This window comes from Lygodium microphyllum, chromosome 29 (genome assembly GCF_053477565.2).
Source record: "Lygodium microphyllum isolate KBCC chromosome 29, Lygodium_microphyllum_v1.1.10, whole genome shotgun sequence".
NCBI lineage: Eukaryota > Viridiplantae > Streptophyta > Polypodiopsida > Schizaeales > Lygodiaceae > Lygodium > Lygodium microphyllum.
Window position 1 is genome coordinate 32166166 of NC_141163.1, and position 24584 is coordinate 32190749.

The 24584-nt window shown below is 38.0% G+C and overlaps 1 protein-coding gene across 3 annotated transcripts in view; it reads left to right on the forward strand.

Moving 5' to 3' along the window:
• The window catches only part of LOC148010506 (small ribosomal subunit protein bS6c-like), a 62602-nt gene extending 40649 nt beyond the window's left edge, over window positions 1-21953 (forward strand). Inside the window, exon 2 of one of the 3 annotated variants that reach the window (XM_087671676.1) lies at window positions 21876-21953. In XM_087671676.1, coding sequence (XP_087527802.1) covers window positions 21876-21908 — 33 coding nt within the window. In that variant the 3' untranslated portion in view covers window positions 21909-21953. Of the gene's footprint in view, window positions 1-5413; window positions 5820-21875 lie in introns of those variants that run through there. The other 2 variants (XM_087671674.1, XM_087671675.1) reach the window with 2 other exon arrangements.
• The last annotated feature ends 2631 nt before the right edge of the window (window positions 21954-24584 follow it).

A 24584-nucleotide genomic window follows, 5' to 3' on the forward strand; every position in this document is an offset into this window, starting at 1 on the left:
CGTCTGATTTGGGGATTCATTACCCCGCAGGGACAGATGGGTCAGATCTTGTACTTGCAGGTTGGAGCGACTCGGATTGGGCCGGTGACGTGGACCACAAGCAGTCTACAACAGGTTACTGCTTTACTTTGGGTGCAGGTGTTATTTCATGGAGTAGCAAGAAGCAGCCCACGGTAGCCCTTTTGTCTACTGAGGCGGATTCCACCACATGCGAGGTTGTGTGGCTTCGGAGATTGTTGGAGGAGCTTGGGTGCCCCCAGACTCGTCCTACATTGCTGCGATGTGACAATGAAAGTTGCATTGCCTTGGAAAGGAATCCTGTTTTTCATGCCCGGACGAAGCATATTGAGATTCAGTACCACTTCATCCGAGAAAAGCTTCTGGATGAGACGATCACTGTGGAGTATTGCAAGACGGAGGACAATCTTGCGGATTTGTTTACGAAGGCGCTTCCTCAGGCTCTACTTCGGCAACATTCCAGATCCCTCAGGCTTCTGCCCTGTCCAGGCTCTGAGAGGGGGTGTCAGAGATCATAGCCTGTCCTGTCTTGGAGGGCAGTACCAGCAGCAGCAGTCGGACTGTGCAGTCGGACTGCCACGTGGCAGTCCGACTGCCTGCAGCTGATTTATTCCTGGCTGCGCCCTATTTCTGGCGCCCCAGTTCGTGGCTGTTTTCGACTATTTATAGTCGACGTTTCCAGCAGTCTGTCCATTCTTCTCTGTCGCAGATTACAGACCGGTGCCGTGCAGATTTCTGTCTCTGTTCACAGATTTCAGACAGCAGACAGTGCAGACTGCAGCAGACTTCGAGGTGGACAGCAGGTCGCATCGTCGAGGTGGAGACACGCAGTCCAGCGCACTGCGCCCGTGTATATCTTTGTATTCAGCATTCTTTATACAGCAGATCTTCATTGTCCACTGTCTCTTTCTCTCCCTTCTCTCTCTGCGTTCTCTTTCTCTTAGTCCTACGCTTCCGCACCGCTGCACTCTGACACTTTAATCTTGTTGATAACATTTAATTAAGTTACTAATCAAATGTGCAAGGTTTTTTAGTACATGTGATGTACATGGCAGTTATTTCATGGTAGCAACCCAAGGACCCCGAGGATGTTGTGGGTGTCAAAGACAAAAGTTGTGACAAATATGCTAGTTGGGCTTTGGTGGTTAGTTGGTGTTAATTTTGATTCTAGGACTGTTGTTTGCCCAATTAGTGTTAGTGTTGACATTAGGGACTACTATTTTAATACCAGCCCAAGGGTCAGCAGAGGTTGGGGACCACTCAAGGTTGCAAATGGCCTAGTCAATTTAATTACGAATGGGTACATTTAATTTTGAGAAGGGATGAATTAATTTAATGGTTGGATAATGTTAAAGATTGGGTTTAGAAGGTATCCACTTGGCAAAAAAAAAGAGTACAGAGCAACATTGTTGGAGGACAATCGCATCATGTCACAAGTCCGAAGAGAATCGGAAGTAAAGGAAGACAAAAGAAGGCATGAAAATTGCACCAAGTGAGAGTTTTGAGAATTATAGAAGCCAAACTTCTAGAAGCTAAGTCTCGTCTCTGAGTCAATATTTGAAGTACAAGTTCTTTGATAGTTTCTTATCCAAAACACAGAGCTCTTGAATTGATGTTTATTTCCCTCAAGGGATTTCAGTTTAGGCTTCATTGACTTTGATCTCAAAGGCTCTAATAAACTTTGAACTCATGTGGACCATAGGGATAAGGAGTTTTGTCATGAGAATATGGATTTTTGAAACCTCACTTAACATGTGGATTAATTTTTAATCACATGATTAAGTAAATGTTGCACATATGAGTGCAATTGGGATTAGAGTAAATTTACGAGCTTGAAACCGGAGAAAATCATGGGATGTCAAATGCAAAAGTTACTTCAAGTTATGTTGCACAGGTACTTGGTGGTATCTGGTGTCAATTGTTGGCCTAGGTCATTCATTTGGCCATAAGTGTTAGTTGGTGACATTAGAGATGTGGCGTTTAATGGTACCTAACGTCAATCTAATGGTCAAAGATGGCACAAAGAGACTCGGGAGTGGAAGATGCCTAGCCAATATAATTATTGGCTAGTCAAATTATTTTTTTGGGCATCGAAATAATTATTACATTAATTTTTAGTAATTAAAGGTTGAAAAGTAATATTCAATGATGGATAATGTTGAAAAAACCATTTGGGAAGGTTGCGACTTGGCAAACTTGCCTATACAGGCTAGTAATAGGCTGAAGAGGAAAAATGAGATCATTCTTGCTGTAGCAAATGTGGGAGAGCTGTGAGTAGCCATGGCCAGCCTATTTTCAGCCATTGCAGCCAGCCACGAGTGAGTTTTGAGGAGGTGATTGTAGATTTGAAAACTCCATAGCTGGATGATTGCATCTAGGTATAAGGTGACAGCTGATTTGGATGTCTCAGTTGTAGGCGACAACATTTAATGCTGTTGTGGTAAAACTTTGAATTTTCTCTCTCATCTCCCAGCCATTTCACAGCCTTGCTTCGAAGATCTCAGCATTTGGACCCTTGGAGGCTGAGAAATTGCAAATTTCTCTGTTGTAAACCCTAATTTACAGCAGAAATTGGGGTTTAGCAGTAGCCTCGAGAAGTGTGCCAGAAATTGGAAGCTCCAAGACTTGGATTTTTCAAGGTTGAAGGTGAATTTCAGCTAAATTCAGGTGGAGGACTAGCCAGCCATTGAATTTGGGGCATTTGCATCGTCTTTGAAGTGGGTGAAGGCCAATTAAGTACCCAAATCAAGGGGCAAAACGGATTGAAGACTTGTTGGTCACTTTGGACAGCAAGCGGAGTTTGGATTGTGAAGGGGATGGGGAGAATCCCATTGTAAATCAACTTCTTTTTCAATAAAGCTAAAGAAATACCAAAAGGCGTGCCAATTTTGGGGCCAATCATGTGATTTGGGGATTCAAGAAATACAATAATCTTAGTACATCTTTTTGGCATGGAAGAGCATGAATATGATTGGGATCACGGGGTACAAGGCTAACATTACAAGGAAGGCAAAGCAAAAAGAATGTTTTGGCATTACAATAGGAAGGAGCTTCAAGTTAAGAAGCTTCAAGCAAGAAAGAGGAGTTAGATTTCATGAGTGCTTATCTCCCATGGCACAAAGCAGCAAGAAATCTCTCTTTCTCTTCATGGGTCCATGCATCCTAATGCCGTGTTCATAGCACCTGAAATTTGTGGAATTATTGGGAATTCATATGCTAGTCCATCCGTTGTGGATTTGGGGCAGCATTTGGCCAGTTGGGATCCTATTAGAGCAAGTCTTGGGTGAAATTTAAGGGGCAATTGGCCCATTTTGTGTGTTGATTGCATCTACAACAAGGTGCTTTTGGACTCAGCTAAGGAGATTGTGGAATCTCAGCTTATACCCAATCCATTAGTTAAAAAAGTTGAGGAAATACTGAAAGGGGTGCCGGTTTTGGGGCTAGTAGGGTGTCTATTGTCCAAGAATTTCAAGGTAAATCATGCATTTTGAGTTTATGTTTATTTATAGAATGCTGTAATCAAGTGCTTGATCAGGAATTACCACCCTACCCGAGAAGGAAGACTGGTTTTAAGCGTTGTCATCACTCCTTGGAAGCTGGTGAGATTATCGCGAAGAGCCTATGGAGGTAGCGCTCGACAATGCTCGTGAAGAAATCTTGTCTATGGAAACCCAATCTCTCCCAACAAATAATAGAGTGAAATTGCCTCCATAGCTGTAGACCAAAGGGCACGATTCTTAGCCTTTGTAGATGAAAGAGTCACAATAGGCTACTTCTCACTGCTCCAAGAGATAGCTCTCAATCCAAGGAAGAAGGCATAACTAGTAGTGGACCAGGGCGAGTCCACATCACTTGCCCAATCAGAGTCACTCCATTCTGAAAGAGTTTCCCCTCTTCATACATGATCATGTAGGATCGAGTTCCCTGTAGGTAGTGTAGAATATGCCAGGCGGCTTGCTAGTGAGTGATTGTCATGAAAGAAGACAACAAAGCCACCACAAAAGAGATGTCCAACCGAGTATGGATCAGCCGGATCAAAGAGCCAATGAGGCACCTATAGTGAGTGGTATCATTAAGGGGGTCACCGACTGCCACAAGCTTAGACTTTAGGTCCATGGGGCGTGAAATAGGCTGACACTCTGCCATGCTAAACTTTGAAAGAAGCTCGGAGATGTACTTGTGTTGCGACGTAAAAATGTTTCATGCTATTTGATAGATCTCCAATTCAAGGAAGAAGTGTAGGATCCCAAGATCTACCGCGTCAAACTCCCAGCCCAATATCATAGAAAGATAGAGTGATGAAGTTTGAGCTCACCTCCACGAGTACATGGAGCCAAATTGGGCTTAACCTTGGGCCTTAAGCCAACAACTCCATTGCGAGGACTAATCTCCCTTACCTACAAGTCAGTGTCTGCACTGTCTGCACTATCTTGGTGTTTGGATGAGACAACTAATGGAGAGGCATTTAGCCATGCAGCAACCTCAAAAATTAACTTACCTTGGGTCATTAAAGTGGAAGTTATCAAAGCTCGTCAACATATAGTGCATCCCCACCTTAATTGTATCCATTCAAGCATATGCAAGTTCTAGAAAGATGACATACTTCTTTTAACCTGCCTGCCTGCTACTCATCTTTCTGCTGGCTTTGCAAGCCTCTACCACTGCCTCTCTCTCTCTCTCTCTCTCTCTCTCTAACCTGCCTGCCTGCTACTCATCTTTCTGCTGGCTTTGTAAGCCTCTACCACTGCCTCTCTCTCTCTATATATATATACATACATATATAGAAATATATGTTCCAACTGGTTCTGCCAAATGATTTTCTCTCAGTACACAATCCTTGCCTATCAAGTCACGTCTAGATGCCTGGTGTTCATGATTGCTTGCCATGCATGCTTTTTTCTGTCTGTTCATAATTGCTGTCCAATGCCCAATGCTCATAATGCCTTCCCTTGCTGGAACTTTTTGGCCTTCATTATGATCACCACTCTTGTGCAATGGTGGAAAATTGGATGGCTCTCATCCAGAATGTGAGGTAAACTGATTACAAAATCAATGTGTCTCCTGGACACATTTATGTAAAGGACAATAAGCTTTAGCTTTCCTACGGATGTAGCTTGCTAGGTGATGCACGTCAGATTTTCTGATTATGACACTGGACACTGCAATGGAAATATAGAGAGTAGACACAGACGCCACTCTTGGATTTGTGAATTTTCCAGTTGCTAGTGCAGTGTTAATGCTGTTTTTTTGACCAGTATTCTGATGTGGCATACAAAAGGAGGATTATATACTAGCAGAAAAGATTAAATATGTCCGAGATGGCAGTTAATGTTGAAATACCTGTTACCTTTCCTTCAGTCTTATACTTCTCGACTAAATTTGAAAATTTTGACAGACCATTATTGCAGGAGGTGCGACAAGTGTTGAGTTTTCAAGTCGTAGCATAAGGCCTCTTGCATACAGCATAGAGAAGAAAGACACGGGAGGGGTTTCAAGGACATACTTGGATGGTCTTTACATGCAAATTACATACGTCACAAACCCTCAAAGTCAAGTTAACTTGCAAAGGATGTTCAATGCTGATGATGACATAATTCGCAGCATCACTATTTCCTCAAAGTGAAGAGTTTTGTCTCTCCCATATATTTCATTGAAGGTGATCTGGTTGGTTTCACAAGCTGACAGTGGGTGATGATGATCCTAAAGCTGTAATACCACATAGGGAGGATTATTTCATGAGCTTATGGGATACTGCATTTTCTTTGATAAATTCACCATTTTTGTTTTTTCACTTGAGATCACTTCTGCCAGATGTATTTACTGCATGTGTAGATTATGTTCTCACTTTTTAATTTCTGTTATTTTAGTGTGCAATATTAGTCGGAGCATTGCGGCTATGCAATAGGCACTTTCATTACAGTCTTGTCCCTTAATTTCAGACCAGCATTTTTCGTCGCATCTGTATATATGCTTTTATCTCTATGTCTTGTTTGAGGGCATGTATCTGCAACATACCTAGTATCTATAGAAGGATGATTGCATTAAAAAAAAATCCAGTGGAGAAGTGAAGTGGCTCCTTTTGTCCTATTATTGATATTAGTTGGACACAGCTAGTCTTCTTTAGCTACTTCAGTAAAGTTTTAGGTGTAGGAATTGAAGGGAAAAGAATATTAACAGCTGGATCTCTCTTTGGGATGAGGACAAAGTGAGAGGGAAAGCAAGTTACTACTCGTAGTGACAATAGAAGTACTACTACAGGCATGCATCAAAAGCAAAGAAGGTTGACCTTTACAGGACGTGAAGCTTACCCTTTGTCAGTTGAATATTAGGTCAGTGAACAAAGTTAGGAGTGGTACAACAGGCTTGCTACATTGTCTTGTGCAGCAGACTTGTACGTGTTTTCTAGGATGCTCATGGTTGTTTCTAACATCAGCAGGGAACAACCAGGTTGAGCAGGCATGTATCAATAGTAGGCATACTTTCGCCATACTTTCGCAACAACCATGCTGCTTAAGTGCACCACCATAATCACCAATGAGGGGCTATTGAGGAAGCTGATAATATGTGTTCTGTGCAGCATCCTTGCATGGATGGCAAACTATGCGCAGGCTGGCATCCAGTCAGAATGAGAAAATCAATTGTTGATCTCATCATGGGTAGGGATGAGGGCTTTTGATAGGGCAGAATGGAGGCGTCAAAATTCTCCACCATCACTTTTCTCATCCTGTCCCCTCTGAATCTTTTCATCTCCACCGTCTTCTTATTTGTGTCACCTCTTCCTCCTTTGCCATCATCACCCTATCCCTCTCTATACACACACCTTTCTTGCTTTCCCTCCGCACCAACTTTTGCATCCCTACATCCCTTGCGTCCTCTTCCACCATTTGTCTACCGTCTCCTCCACCGATTACCCTCTACCCCACCAATTCTTTCTTCTGCACTATAAACCTTTCCTCTTTTCCCCTATCACCACCACTCTTTCAACCTCCCAACCTAGCATCAACCACCACTTTATCGCCACTTAGCCATACAAGAAGAGGAGCTGCTGCTGAGCCACCGAGCAAGAGAAAGAGCTGCCAAAAGAGAGGAGCCATTGGTAGAAGAAAGCCGAGGAGGAGCTGCAATTGTCATAGTAGCCATGAAGGTATGATTTATGATCCTATGATTCTTAGTATTGAAGTTTGAGTGCTTGTCATCATTGAATGATTGGGGGAGTGGTGCATAGAGAGAGAGAGAGAGAGAGAGAGAGAGAGAGAGAGAGAGGCCACTTGCATAGTGTGGCAAATATATTAAGTGTAGTAGAGCAAGGCAAAGCGTAGTAAGTGCACTAGTGTAATGCATTGGGAGAGGCTAGTGCATGGTAGTGTGCGCGTGTGCACAAAGTTAGTGCATTGGAGAAAGTGAAGTGTGCACTATTGTAGCACACATGTACATGTGCATATGTAATGTGCAATGTGTAGAGTGCAATGTGTGTGTGGTAGTACAGTGCACTAGTGCAATAATAAGAAATAGTAAAAAATTAAAGTACCACCAATCCAAGGAATATTTGACTTGTGTCGTCACACCCTAGTACATGTGCACTACACTAGGACACTAGCAATAACTCTAGTGCACTACTCTAGCGTACTACGATTCCAACACACACTCTAGTACATGTTCTTGCATATGTAACCCTTGTACACCACCACCCTTCATCCATATTTAGATCCACTAATCTCTCACATCCACTGCACTCAGGCTAGTGCACATGGGTACTGCACTAGTGTGCTCCTATACTGATGCCAGGAGACATATTCCATGGTGGATTCCCTGAGGTTTTGCGATGGATTTCGTAAATTTTATTTATTGCCGGTGCTCACACAAGGTGGATTCCTTGTGCGAAAAGTTGATGGGGACACTTGCTCTTTTCGGACGTCTTGTTAATTTAATGTACAAGTGAGTGATTCCATAGCGGGTGATTTCGTAAAATACATATTTAAATTAATAGATGTTTATGAGTTTAAAGTGCGCACTCGTAATAAATTAAGGTTAGAATTGAGTTTTAATCAATTTATTTATTTTGTAGCTGAAAACTGTTAGGTATTCACTTTTGTCGGTTTAATTTTATTATTTTCAAATAATTGTGAATGCTTTAGTTGATATGTAGAGCAGGCAGTAGTGGCGTTGGGAAGCACAAGAGGATAGCATGTATTCAAATTATTATCATTTTTTATGGACGCACATATTAGGCATGGTGTAAATATTTATTTTGATGCGCTTATTGAAGTGCTTGATATTTATTTATTATTTTTGTATGCGCATGGGTGCATGATTTAAATATTTGTATTGGACATTGTATTTGGGTATCGCTGGACTCCTTGGGCGTTCAATAGCTTTAATTATTTAGTAGGACAAAAGTAAACACAAGAGCTAAAGTATGCTAATTGTAAATTTGGCTATTTTTTGAGCTTGGAGATAAATAATATATCAAATATATGCTTTGTGGAGCGCTCGCACAAGGTTTGTGGGGGAAAAAATTGTACTCAATTAGTCTCTTGCTTCATATCGTGCAAGCTTTTTTCCTTGTTTTTTGTGCAAAAGTAGAGTTATTTTGTTCTTGGGGACCTTTCGATGTTCACTACGCGTGCATACAACATTCAATCTGTGCACTAGTAATATCAAAGCGAAGCTGAGATCGAGAGCTTTCAATTGCTTATCATCTCATGCAAAGGCGGAGCTCTTAGAACGATCAAGCTTTACAGTCAGTCTCGTGGCAACCCCTCAATACTAGCGTGTTCTTGGCAGTCAAGAACCCCCTACTATACACTCAGATCGCAAAGGACCAGCTTTTACAGGTGGAGGACCACGATGGCAGCAGTATGTACTGCACGTCTTCGAAATTACCGACATGCTTTTATTATCACGAAATTAGAAAATTTCTATAAGCTTTATAATATTAAAGCTTTAAAATTCAAAGCTTTTTGAAGCCTCAAGTTTCAATTTCAACTCTTTTTCATAACGGCAGTTCCTACTCGGCTAAACACGAACCTATTTTCAACTCTTTGGAAGCCCATGTTTACACATGTGGACTGATAGAACTAGATTCCAGCGAACAGTTTGCAACACGCAGTATATACGCAAGATTATTTTCGTGCAAGACGATCGTGATATCAAATTCTGTATCCGCAAAGGAAAAATACTACAAAAAGCCATTAAAAAAAAAGAAATAAGTCTTGTAAATCCGACTTTGAGCTACGCTCATCCCGCTAATAAGATTTCAAGTATATGAGGTCTTTTAGAATTTTGCAAGATGTTCGATCAAACTATGGAAGATTTTATGGTTGAAGGTGATCTACTCTAACCAACGATGGAGCAAAAATTGGATTTGATTATGGTGCAGCTTTAAGAGGAACGAAGAGTACGTCAAACCTTGCAAGCTCAATTGGCTAATCTGCAATGATCTACCATCGACCAAGATGGATCGCAATCTGAAGATCTTATACGACGTACGATCGGATGCAATACTTGAAGCGTAATCTATTCGGAAAGAAACAAAGATAAGTAAAAGAAATTTCAAATTTCGTACTTTCAATGGAAAGACTGTACTTGCTTTTATAAGTTAATTTGGTGATAATTTCCATGAAGAATAGTATGCTGAGTTAGACACAATTAAGTGTGTCACTAAAATCATCTAGTTGACCGAGTATCCCTATGGTGGACTATTGTCCGCAAGAGCATTGATTATCCTACTACTTGGGAGACTTTTTAAAAGAATTTTTTGCTGAATTTTCTTTCACTCCAATTCCACAAAAAAACAATCAAACAATGGGATCTTCTGTAATAAAGGGATCGTGAGCTTATTTCACAATATATTGAGCGTTTTTGGAACGCTTTATTGCAACTACGAATGCTTGAAGATGTATCTGAGGCAACCTATAAACGCAAGTTTATATCTGGTTTACTTGGATATTTTTATGTGGAGGTCAACATGTTCAAGCCAACGACTCTCGAAGAAGCAATTTCCTTGGTCCATGACATTGAAGATAAAATTCGAGGACGAGAGAAGCGACTACAACAATTTCAAACTAATGGTAACTTTGGTTCAAAACAATTCAATTCAAATTTTCGAAGATTCAATCAAAGTCGTTTTTTTCCATTTTCATTCCGTAAATCTTGGATACGACCACTTGTTTTATCATCAAACACAAATCTAAACCTTAAGCCATCTCTCCAGTCAAATTTCAATATTTCTAAACTTCCTGCTATTACCAATAATTTATCTAAAGTCAAATCCATAGTCTGTTACAAATGTTATCAACCTGGACATTTAGCGATTAATTATCAATCCAAAAAGCCAACTGTTTATATTAATTATTTGGGAGTGACAGAAGATGAAGAATATGAAGAGATGTCAGATTTCACGGAAGACGATGAGATTAGTACTACTTTAGATATTTTATCAAGTATACAAAATTTTCATTCTTTATTAACGATGAAATATTTTGTGCATGATAAATAAAAGACTATTTTACATGATGATGGGAGCACACACGACTTTATTTCTGCAAAATTGGTCAAAGAATTAAATTTACATACTGTTTGTACACATTATCGCATCAATGCTACATTTTTAGGCATTAGATACAATATACAAGAGATACATGACTTAGAAATTAAAATTGGTGATTATATTGAACGTAAGAAATTCTTAGTTGTGTCTTTGTAGTTTAGTGACATTATCTTAGAAATGTCTTGGCGACATCAGTATAATCTTGATATAGATTATTTCAAGCATTGAATAAAAAATCATTCTAATGGGAAACAAATCACATTGCATGATATGCATATTTTCGATAATTTTTCATTGCTTAGTCATACTTAGTTTAAACGTGCATTACGAAAAAGTAGCAAATCTTATTTAATATGGGTGAATGAAATCGAAGCTAAAGAAAATCAGATGCATCCTAGGCACACACAATTTCCTTCACAATTTCAAGATTGTTTTGTGGTTGACTTATCAATTGGATTACCACTTGTACGTCACGAAGATCATAAGATATACCTAATTCCTAGATCACAACTACCATGTAAAGCACCATATAGACATAACCAAATTGAACAAAAAGAAATTCAAGCCCAAATTCAAGAACTGTTAACCCTAGGACTTATTAGACCTAGTAGTTCTTCATTTGGTGCACCTGTCTTATTAGTGAAGAAGAAAAACAATACCTATCGTGTATGCCTTGATTTTCGTGCACTAAATAAAATCACTATTAAGAATATATATTCGATTCCTAGGGTAGATCTTATGGACGAGCTACAAGGATCTGCCATATTCAACAAGATAGATATTAAATCTGGATACTATCAAGTAAGATTTGACACATCTGATATATTCAAAACTGTATTTAGAATACAATTTGGACACTATAAATTCATGGTTATGTCTTTTGGTTTAACTAATGTATCAGTCACATTTAGTCGTATGATGAATCGCATATTTTTGAAGCATAAACATTGTGTCATTATTTTCTTTGATTATATATTAGTTTTCAGTAAGAATGAGAATGAGTATTATGAACATTTATCTTTGATTTTTAAATTATTAAAAGAAAATCAATTATATGCAAATCTAAAAAAGAGTGATTTTTTTCAAACAAAAATTGAATATCTAGGATATATTGTTTCATTTGAAGGTATTAAAGTTGACCCTAAAAAGATAGAAGCAATTTTTAATTGGTCGATACTAAAAAATGTGCATGAATTACGTTCTTTCTTAGGTCTTATTAGCTTTTATAGAAAAATTTTCATTTCTTGCATTACCTTTGACAAAACTATTAAAAAAAGGCATTGTGTATCATTGGTCCGAGAATCAATAAAAGTCATTTGATTTATTAAAACATGCTTGTTATAACTCTATAGAAACAGAATTTGTATCCTTTTTCATTAATTTGTCTATATAATGATTTATTAAATTTATTCACTTTGTACTAATTAGATATAAAGAAAAGTGCATTGGAGCTGGCCACTGATGAGTAGTCACAGGTTATGGTGTACCCACGCGGTGGGTTAGAGAAAAGATAGTTCACACTTTGACCTATATGGTCCGATTGGGCGCTTGTGACTAGAACTCACGTATATCAGGGTTAGACTCGTACACATTAAGGATTGATGCCTTGAAGTGTGGGCTAGATCCACAAGAACAGACTGTTATAATCAACAAGATGGCATGATCATGAAATGCTTGTATAAGGTGCATGTGTAGACTGAAAGCTTGAAATGCACATTTCTTTGCATAGGAAAGTCACATGAAGATTCAGATACAATTTTTGCGATGTACACGGAAAAAGCTTTTATATGACACCCATATTGGGGGGTCTCTAAATTTTAGGAGCCTCGAATTAGCCTAAAAACGCTAGTCCAAAAAAATGGGGATGTCATTCGAAAAATAGTAAGTTCTGTACTCTGACTGTGCTTACTAAATTTGGTTGTTTCTATTCTTGACAGTATTCAACCCAAAAAGAAAGGCCATAGAGAAGAGACAAGTGTCAAGACACTTGTTACACAAGTTTTCAAGTGTTCCACCACTTGTCACATCTCATGACATGTGGCTGGACACTTGTCTTGTGCTACTCCATTTTTCCCTTTTGTACTAGCTCTCCCCTCTCCTATAAATAAGAGCTCATTTTTCTTCATTCAACATCATTTTTCTTTGCTGTAAACTCATGTACAGCACCCACAGATAGCCAGAAACTGGCCCCATCCATCCCCATCATCATCCCCCATTTCTCCATTATCAAATTCCTCCATATTCCCTATTCTATCACTGCTGTTTTACAGGACAGCAAGCTTGTAAATTCATTACAACACCTCCTTCTCGAGCTCTTTCTTCAATTTTACCAACAAGAAGCAAGCCCTATCCGTGTACTGCTGATCAACGATGGAGAAAGGCTGATTTTTCTTTTTTCTTCTCTCATACTGTAAAGAAATCAGTTCTTATCATTATATAATAGATAATGCATGTGTGTTTGTACATCTTTGCATGATCTTGTGCGAGTGAGAATTACTTCTTCTCACTCTCAGGTTGATTGTAACTGAGCTCTTCCCTAAGGGACTTGGGTTGAGCAGAAATACATTTCTTCGGGGGGGAGGGGGAGGGGGAGGGGGGAGGGATTGCCCATCTTCAACCCTCAATCTTGTCTCCATTACTTTTACATTTTCATGGCTGTAATTTTGTGAGTAATTTTCATTTTCAGCTTTAAGTGTTCATTCTCTTTTATATTAAATCTCGAAAACAAGCGAATATCATAATTGTGAAGCATACTACGTTGTTCGGGGCGTTTACAGTGGTATCAGAGCTTTGGCTCGGTCCTCACCCCCAACATTGGTAGTGCTTACAATTATAAGTTTGTTTGTTTTCAGCCCTTGCATTGAGTACTTGAGCATATTTTTTTTCTTAAGAGTCTCAATGGATCAGTCGAGTGCTATCCTTCAAGCCATTCAAAGTCTTAGAGAGGAGAATCAGTAAATTCGTGAGCAACTTCTCAAACTAGAAAAAGTTGAGAATCCCAAAGAATTCAAGGAAAGAAGCCCATCTACTTCAAGGAGACAAAGCCATACCAATGAAAGGAGCCGATCAAAAAGTCCAACTACTTCTAAGAGGCAGTCCCATTCTACTTCAAGACAAAGAAAGAGATCGCGTCGAAGCTCATCCTCTTCTTCAAAGTCATCTGGCGCCTATTTTGATGGATCCTCTTCTAGTAACGAAGAGTCACACCCTTCTCGTGGAAAACCTCATCATCGTCAAAGGCATCGACATTCTTCACCCTCATCTTCATCTTCATCCCCATCAAGCACTTCATCATCTTCAATCTCAAGATCCGAGCATGGACGAAGGCATAAGAAGAAGAAGAAGACTAAGTCACTATCTCAACTTGAAAAGAAGATCAAGTTCAGTATGTATGATGGTTCCCGAAATCCTATTCTTCTTCTGAAGTTTATTCGTCAATTTCAAATTTTGTACGGTCGTGACAAGTATAAAGAAAAAGAAAAGATTAAGTTTGCAGCTTTACATTTAACCGACTTAGCCCAAACTTGGTGGACAGGGTTGGAATATGATCATGCTACCCCAAAATCATGGTGGTCATTTGTTCGCATGATACAAAGCCAATTTCTTACTGTTCATTTCAAAAGAGATGTAAAAATGGAATGGGATCGGCTTTGGCAAAGGAAAAATGAGTCACTTGGTGACTACACCAAGAGATTTTGGGAGCTACTTTTGAAGGTCCAACATTTCAAGAAGATCAACAGTTCGAAAAAGCTTAGGAAGTTTCAAGGAGGTTTGCATTTTAAACTTCGTATTGCTCTTAATCATTATCATTGTTCTAATCTCAGGGAACTCATTGACCATGCTGAGACATGGGAAATGGAGCACAATGGCAACAAATCATTCCAAAAGAATGATAACAAGAGAGTAGCTGACGATGAGGAGTATTCAGCCCCAAATGAAGGAAAAAAACAACGGCAAAAGCAGCCATCAAATCAAAAGAAGATGAAGCCCTATGCACCTCTTAATGCTCCTCAATTTCTCTCCGATCTATACCCACAAGCAAAGCAACTTCCGAAGAAGAAAAGCAACGCTTCATGAAAGAAGGGAAGTGCTTTAAATGTGGACAAACAGGCCACATAGCGAAGCAATGTCCAAACAAGGGACAAAGCAAGGTTTCTGACAACAAGCCTAAGTCGCCAGTAAAAATCAATGCTATCAGTGATGTAGTTGCAAACACAACTCCAGAGACGCGCAAATTATTAAAAGCTTGGGGACAGTTGCAAGGTAAGCAAGCACTATTCTTGATAGATCTTGGGGCGAATGAAAATATTATTTCCTTGCAAGTAGCTAAAGAGCTTGGATTAAAGAATGAAGAGATGGACACTCCGCTGGTAGAAGTTCGCCAAGCTTTAAATGCTGATGAAGGTGACACAGTGAAGACTGTGATACCCTACATTGGCAAGCTCAAGTTTCAAATTCAAGGCTATAGTGACGAAGATACCTTATGTATCCGAGACCTTGATGGTTGCGATGTGATTCTTGGCATGCTCTGGAATCATAGAGTAGATTCAACCATCTTCTCTCAGGAAAAGAAGGTAGAACTCACCAACAAAGGCAAGAAGTACGAGATCCAAGTTGGAGTTTCTGGAGACACCATACCTATGGTAAGCCATATGCAAGTCTCTAGAGCAATTAATGATTGTGTTCAATGTTATCTGCTTTATGTCACTGATGTAAAAGATAATATGAATGCTGAAAACCAAGAGCAACTTTAGCTCTTGGAAAAGTATAAAGATTGTTTTTCGGAAGATCTTCCTTATCAGCTTCCCCCAGAAAGGTCAAAAGACCATCATATTGATATTATCCCGGGCAGTTCTGCTAATATAGCACCATACTGTGTGAGCCATCCTCAACAATAAGAAATCAGAAAGCAAGTCGAAGACCTACTCAACCGTGGGCTAATTAGGCCAAGTAGCTCACCATTTTGTTCACCGGTTCTTCTTGTTCAAAAGAAAGATGGCACATTTAGGATGTGCATTGATTATCGAGCCCTCAACAAAATCACAATGAAGAATCGGTTTCCTATTTCCAGAATTGATGACATTTTGGATCGTCTAGGAGGCTCAAAGGTTTTCAGTCGCATTGATTTAAAGAGTGGTTATCATCAAATTAGGGTAATACCACAAGATGTACACAAAACTGCTTTCCGCACTTCATATGGTCTTTATGAATTCTTGGTGGTTCCTTTTGGATTAAACAATGCACCAGCCACCTTTAATTGAATGATGGAGCGCATCTTTAGAGAGCATCGACAATATGTCGGTACTTTCTTTGATGATATTCTTGTCTTTAGCAAGAATGAAGAGGAGCATCATCAACACTTGAAAATTGTTCTACAATTACTATAACAAAATCAACTCTTGGTAAATGGTAAAAAGAGTGAATTTTTCATGTATAAAATAAATTACCTTGGGCATGTCATCTCTTGTGAAGGGATTCAGATGGATACTGAAAAGATCAAGATAATCCAAGAATGGCCTTATCTTCATGATGTACATGAGGTGCGATCGTTTCTTGGCTTATGCTCTTATTACCGCCGCTTCATCAAGCATTTTGTACATATGGCTTCTCCACTTCATGACCTTACAAAGAAGAAGATCTCTTTCCAATGGAAGGAAAAAGAGAAGGCAGTCTTTACAAGGCTGAAAACAACTCTTACTTCTTGACCTGTTCTTATAATTCCAGATCTGGTAAAACCATTTGTGGTGGAAGCAGATGCTTGCGGTGATTGTATTAGTGTAGTGCTAAATCAAAAAGGCCATGCCGTAGCCTTTGAAAGCCGCCGTCTAAATGATGTGGAGAAAAGGTATGACATTTATGAAAAGGAGCTCTTAGCAGTGGTTCATGCTTCAAAGATATGGAAACATTATCTTTTAGGCAATGAATTCCTTATTAAAACTGATCATCAAAGTTTGAAGTATTTCAAGACTCAAAAGCATTTGCAGGAGAAACATGCAAGATGGAAAAATTTCTTGTCTATGTTTCATTTTCAAATTATGTACGCTCTAGGGAAAAAAAATGTAGTTGCTGATGCACTTTCTAGAGTGCCTCGCATTGCAACTATTACAGTGGCTCATCATGAATATTTTCAAACGATGAAAAATACTTATGATGAAGATAGTGATTTTGCAGCAATTTGGTCAAATTTACAGCAATGAGGTTCTTATCCAGATTATTCCATCAAAGACGGTTACCTTCTCATGAACAATCGCCTTTGTGTCACTCTTTCTGTTCGACAAAAGGTGCTTAAAGAAAGTCATGAACCCCCTTATGCAAGGCATAGAAGGAGGGTAGCCACTCTAAGTGCAATTGAGCGCTACTTTTATTGGCCAACATTACGAAGAGATACACATAACTTCATTGAGGCTTGTCTGGTATGCCAAAAATCCAAATATGATAGGCAGAAGATTCCAGGATTGTTGCAACCTCTTCTAGTGCCCAAAGATCCATGGGAATCTATCACAATGGATTTCATCTCAGGTATTCCAAGAACACCTCAAGGTCATGATATGATTTGGGTCATAATTGATAGATTCAACAAACAATCACATTTTATTCCATGTCATAAAACATTGAAATCCGCACAAGCTACAAGACTTTTCATTCAACATATCTTCAGATTACATGGTATGCCTTCTGAGGTCATTTCAGATAGAGACTCCAAATTCACAAGTAACTTTTGACGTGCTTTATTTGAGAATTTGGGAACCACTTTAAAGTTCTCCTCAGCTTTTCATCCTCAAACTGACGGCCAAACAGAGGTGATGAATCTCACTCTTTTGGATATGTTGAAAGCTTATGTTAGTGAACATAAGTCGCAATGGGAGAAATATCTTCCATTATTGAAGTTTGCTTACAACAATACAGTGCACTCATCCACAGGGAAAGCTCCAAATGAAATAGTACAGGGTAAAGTGATTCCTCCTCCAATTATTCGCACTAAAGATAAGATTCTTGCTGCTGATGAGTTTGCTTCAGATTTAAAAACCGCAATGGATCAAGTTCGAGCCACTATCAAAGTTTCCCAAGAGCGACAAAAGAAGCAAGTAGATAAACGAAGAAGACCTTTGGCTTTTGAAAAATGTCAATATGTCTTGCTAAAGTTTGATAAAAGTAGGCTCAAACAAGGTTCTGGTCAAAATTCATCTTTTCCAAAGCTCTCCAGTAGATACTTTGGACCCTTCAAAGTGATTGAGAAAATAAATGAAGTTTCTTATCGACTTGAGCTTCCTGCTCATTGGAAAATACACAACGCTTTTCATGTAAGTTTGCTAAAACCTTACATAGGACCAAAACCAAAGGAACCCATTACTGAAGATCCCCCAGAAGTTGAAGAAACAGAGCAACTCTTGAAACTTGAAAAGATTTTGTTTCTCAAGGATCGAACCACGAGAAGTGGCCTTGTGACACGAAAATTCTTACTAAAATTCAAGAATCTACCTACAACAGATGCACAGTGGGTAGATGAAAAATTCATGAAGGATTACCCAAATATTCTACAGCAATATCAAGAAGCTTTTCAGCTGAGGACAGTTGAATAAAAGCCAGAGGGCTGTCACAACTCTATAGAAACAGAATTTGTATCCTTTTTCATTAATTTGTCTATATAATGATTTATTAAATTTATTCCCTTTGCACTAATTAGATATAAAGAAAAGTGCATTGGAGATAGCCATTGATGATGAGTGGTCACAGGTTATGGTGTACCCACGCGGTGGGTTAGAGAAAAAATAGTTCACACTTCCACCTATATGGCCCGATTGGGCGCTTGTGACTAGAACTCACGCATATCAGGGTTAGACTCGCACATAGAAAGGATTGATGCCTTGAAGTCTGGGCTAGATCCACCAGAACAGACAATTACAATCAACAAGATGACATGATCATGAAATGCTTGTATAATGTGCATGTGTAGGTTGAAATCTTGAAATGCACATTTCTTTGCATAGGAAAGTCACATGAAGATTCGGATACAATTTTTGCGATGTACACGGAAAAAGCTTTCATATGACACCCATATTGGGGGGTCCCTAAATTTTAGGAGATCCCTAAATTTTAGGAGCCTCGAATTAGCCTAAAAATGCTAGTCCTAAAAAATAGGGATGTCATTCTAAAAATAGTAAGTTCTGTACTCTGACTATGCTTACTAAATTTGGTTGTTTCTATTCTTGACAGTATTCAACCCAAAAAGGAAGGCCATAGAGAAGAGACAAGTGTCAAGACACTTGTCACACAAGTTTTCAAGTGTCCCACCACTTGTCACATCTCATGACATGTGACTGGACACTTGTCTTGTGCTACTCCATTTTTTCCTTTTGTACTAGCTCTCCTCTCCTATAAATAAGAGCTCGTTTTTCTTTATGCAACATCATTTTTCTTTGCTGTAAACTCATGTACAGTACCCACAGATAGCCAGAAACTGGCCCCATCCATCCCCATCATCATCCCCCACTTCTCCATTATCAAATTCCTCCATATTCCCTCTTCTATCACTGCTGTTTTACAGGACAGCAAGCCTGTAAATTCATTACAACACCTCCTTCTCGAGCTCTTTCTTCCATTTTACCAACAAGAAGTAAGCCCTATCCATGTACTGCTGATCAATGATGGAGAAAGGCCGATTTTCCCTTTTTCTTCTCTCATACTGTAAAGAAATCAGTTCTTATCATTATATAATAGATAGTGCATGTGTGTTTGTATATCTTTGTATGATCTTGTGAGAGTGAGAATTACTTCTTCTCACTCTCAAGTTGATTGTAACTGAGCTCTTCCCTAAGGGACTTGGGTTGAGCAGAAATACATTCCTTCGGGGGGGGGGAGGGGGTTGTCCATCTTCAACCCTCAATCTTGTCTCCATTACTTTTACATTTTCATGGCTGTAATTTTGTGAGTAATTTTCATTTTCAGCTTTAAGTGTTCATTGTCTTTTATATTAAATCTCGAAAACAAGCGAATATCATAATTATTAAGCATACTACGTTATTCGGGGCGTTTACAATGCTTTAACTTAAGCTCATATATTGTAATTACGTGACTTCAATAGACCATTTTTCTTAGTAGTCACTGATACTAGTAGATTTGGAATATGAACAGTCCTTATGGAAGATTCTCATCCCATAGCCTACTCTAGCTGCAAACTTAAACCCTCTGAACTTAAGTATTCTATCTATGATAATGAATTGCTAACTCTAGTACAAGCTTTATGTCAATGAAAACATTATTTAATGGGATATGAATTTATGATCAATACTAACAAACAAAGCATTAGATATCTTCTTTTAGTCAACCAGAAATATCTGACCGACACATTAAATGGGGTGCTTTTATTCAAAGTTTTTATCTACTCATAAAATATTAATCCGAAAAAGTGAATATTGTTGTCGATACTTTAAATAGAAAACTGACTATTCATAATATTTCTGTGATATCTTTTGATTCTCTTTTTCTTATGAAAGACACTTATGACCAAGACCCTACTTTTCAAGCTGATTGGAATAAACTAGTTGCAAATAATTGGATTCCCATTGATTCATTGTCTTATACTGATGGATTTATATTTTATGAAAAAAGATTATGTGTGACTATTTTATTTCAATCATTTTTTTGTATGAAATTCATTGTCTCCCATACTAAGGTCATAGAGGAATTATTTTTACTTTGCGTATACTGATTGAAGATTTTTATCGATCACATATGAAAACTGATGTATCTAACTTGATATATGAATGCTTAATTTGTTAAAGAGTTAAAAGACACCATGGTAAACAATATGGTTTACTAATGCCTTTATCAATTTCAAAACGACCATGGAAACAAATTTCAATGGATTTTATCACTGGTTTGCTTAGTACTAAAGCTAATCATTACATTATTTAGACTATTATTGATAGGTTTAGCAAACAAGCATATTTTATTCCATGTAAGAAAACATTAACTGCATCTCAAGCTGCTCAATTGTTCTTGAAAACTATTTCACTAGTCATGGTGTGTCAAAAGTTATTATTTTCTATCATGATTTTAGATTCTGCAATAATTTTTGGATTACTTTGTTTGTTAACTTAGGAACAAAAATTAATTTTTCATTTGCATTTTATCTTGAAACAAATGACCAAACAGAAGCTACTAACAGTATCATTTTAGATATTTTGCATGTATACACAATTTTAAAATCACAAACACGGAATACACATTTATATTTATTTCAGTTTGCATACAATAACACATAACATACAGCTATACAGAAAGTACAATTTGAAATTATTTATGGATATAGATTGGCTACACTTGTTATATCATTGTCAAACAAAAATCAAGCTGTTGATGATATTGCTAACATGCATGCTACTATTTTTGATGAAGTGAAATATATGATTGCCAAAGCCCAATAATCATATACAAAATAAGCCAACAAAAAATGAAAAGCTATGAGTTTCAAAGTTGATTATGTTTGGTTACGAATTGAAAAGTGAAGATTACAAAGTATTGACAAACACCCCGTTGTAAAATTAGTCCCTAGATTTGATGGACCTTTCAAGATCATTCATAAAATCAATGACAATGCATTTAAACTAGAATTACCACAACACTCAAAAATTCATAACACTTTTTATATCAATTTATTACGACATTTTAGAGGACAATTACTTGTATACCATATATATGAAAACTCTCATTTGTTAAAAGAAGAAACTGAAATCCTTGAGTCTAAAACTATTCTAGATACTGACTTTATGACTACTAGACCTGGGCGTAGATATTTAGTTAAGTTTAAATATCATCATGTTGAAGAGATCTAATGGATGCACGCTCGAGATCCAAGTGCTTACCCCATACTGTTGACTCTATATTGAGCTAATAAGAATTGAGGACAATTGCTATCCCACTCCGCGCGTATGATGCCAGGAGGCATATTCCACGGATTCCGTGAGGTTTTGTGGTGGATTTCGTAAAATTTTATTTATTGTCGGGGCTCGTACATAAGATGGATTCCTTGTGCAAAAAGTTGATGGGGACATCTGTCCTTTTTGGACGTCTTGTTAATTTAATGTATAATCGGGTGATTCAATAGCAGGTGATTTTGTAAAAATATATATTTAAATTAATAAACGCTTATGAGTTTAGAGTGCGCACTCGTAATAAATTAAGATTAGAATTGAGTTCGAATCAATTTATTTATTTTGTAGCTGAAAACTGCTAGGTATTCACTTTTATGGGTTTAATTTTATTATTTTCAAACAATTGTGAATGCTTCAGTTGATGTGTAGAGCAGACAGCGGTGGCGTTGGGAAGCATTGGAGGATAGCGTGTATTCAAATTATTATCATTTTTTATGGACGTGCATCTTAGGTATGACACTAATATTTATTTTGACGCACTTATTTATTGAAGCACTTGATATTTATTTATTATTTTTGTATGCGCATGGACGCACGATTTAAATATTTGTATTGAACATTATATTTGGATATCGCCTGACTCTTGGATGCCCAATAGCTTTAATTCTTTAGTGGAACAAAAGTAAATACAAAAGTTAAAGCGTGCTAATTGTAAATTAGGTTATTTTTTTAGCTTAAAAATGAATAATATATCAAATACATGCTTTGTGGAGCATTCACACAAGGCATGGGGAGAAATTGTGCCCAATTAGTATCTTGCTTTATGTCGTGCAAGCTTTCTTCCTTGTTTTTTATGCAAAAATGGAGTTCTTTTGTTCTTGGGGACCTTCCGACGCTCACTACCCGCGTATACAACATCCGATCTGTGCACCACATACACCAACTTAAAGAATAGCAAATTGGGTGTAAAAATCTTTGCTCACAGATCGCCTAGTACAACCCAACTCACACATTAGCACACGACACCTTCATCCATACACGTGTACTATCACATCTTTGTAGTACACTCAACAGACACACAACCCTCAATACTAGGGCATATAAGGCAACACGTCATTGCACACACATGCACATGTACACACTCTTTTACATAACTAAGGAACACGGTTCACAAACATCAACCAAATGGTGGGCATGTATAAAAAAAAGAGGGGAGAGTCTTGAAGATTGAACAAACTAAAATAGCCAAATACCACAATTGAGAGAACCCAATTGAAAACCCGCCATTTAAATAATTGAAACCCAAGCTTAAAATGTTATTAACTTGTGGATTAATCATCTTAAAGGTATTGCAAGTTACTATGATATAATCACACACATTACTTGGAAAAAGAGAGAGCTTGTTTTTACACAGTTTACTCAAATGCATCGAACATAACCAAATCAGAGATGGTTGATTGTGAAGATAACTAGAAACCATAACCAAAAACTTTTAAGGAATAGAATAGGGCAACAAGATAACAATATGAAAACAACAATCTAAAAAAATTTGACAATGTAAACCAACAAGGAAAAACTTAGTACTTGAACAACAAAAATAGTAATCTTGAAAAATTTGATAATTTAAACCAACTAGTAAAAACCCAAGAGTTGAACTCATGATGTAGGTGCATGCGCTTGTGAAGTAAATGTAAGCTTTCAACTCCCACAAGTAGAAACTCTAGTCCTAGTAGATCTAACGACATTGAATTAAACCCTACAAACAATGTTATCAATCATGCTATTCAACTAGTTAATCTAGAGACCATGAGGACCATACCAAGCATATTAGACCATACCAAGCATGAGAGAAATAATAAAAAATTCGAGAGGAGTCTCAAACAATTTTTAGGCCATTGTTGACACTTTTCCATATGATGCTAACTTTGACATTTCAAGCATGACCTCCAAGACCACGAATAGAAACTCATAGAATTGTACGAGCGTGGGATAAACACCCTTAATGGACGTCAACAACAATACTAGCACATCAACTTGTAACCACACAATTAGAGATGGATAACATTCGAAGGATGCTACTGAATGCCGGAGCTATATGATCCTCACAAGCTTCATTATGGGATATTGTGCACCCATGTCTATTTGACTGCACGGATTTATTCTAAGTAGGCATGCATAGTGCTCAAATCCTCTTAATCGGAAGAGGAAACACACTTAGGAATAAGGGTCTAGAAAAAATTTCATTAATGGCCAAGCACTTGGATAAATATCAAGCTAGGGATGACCCTTATAACTTCGTTGAATAGTTTGAGCAAGTTTGTGAAGCAAAAAACCTTACAAGTGGTACCAAGTAAGCATAAGCATTCAGATTGTGCCTAGGAGAAAAGGGGTGAATGTGGTTCACCATGCTTGATGCCATCGAGAAAGCCTCATTCATATTGTTCGAGGACCTCCTAATTAAACACTTTGTAGAATCGTTACAATGATAACATCATCGTCCAATTGATGAATATTGAGTAGTAAGAAGAGCAGAGCATGGAAGACTATGTCTTAAAGTTGAGGAGCCTCTTTAAATGCATTCAAATTGCCGAGAGACCCATTGCTAAGATCATAACTAGAGCCTTCATTAAGGGCATATGTGATGAAAATATTTATGAGAACATGGTGGAAAACTTATATCTTAATCTCTTTAGCATCATCAATGATGTGCTCAATGAGGCAATCCGCATTAATGACGTGTACAAAGAGAGAAGTGGAGGTAAGCTATAGGTGATTGACAAGATTATTAGCTTAGCTGCAACAAGGTTGAAACAAATGACATGTTGGACCTTATGACTAATGTTAAGAAACAACAAAAAGAGCTCTTAAAGATGGTGGAAACTCTAAAGTTGTCCATAACTTATTACCAAAACATGTAGTGTATCCATTGTAATGGAGCCACATCCCTTTGTAGTGCTCAAGGCCAACACGCACTTGCACAAATTGCAAATGCTTTGGACATGAAGTCGTGTATTGTAAAGTTTTGTGAGGACTTTCAAGCCCTAACCCTAATTTTGGCTATCCATAATACAACCAAGGTCTAAATTATCATAGGTAGCCACTGTAGATAGTGCCACCACTAGCCTTGTTAGCTCCTTAGGAGT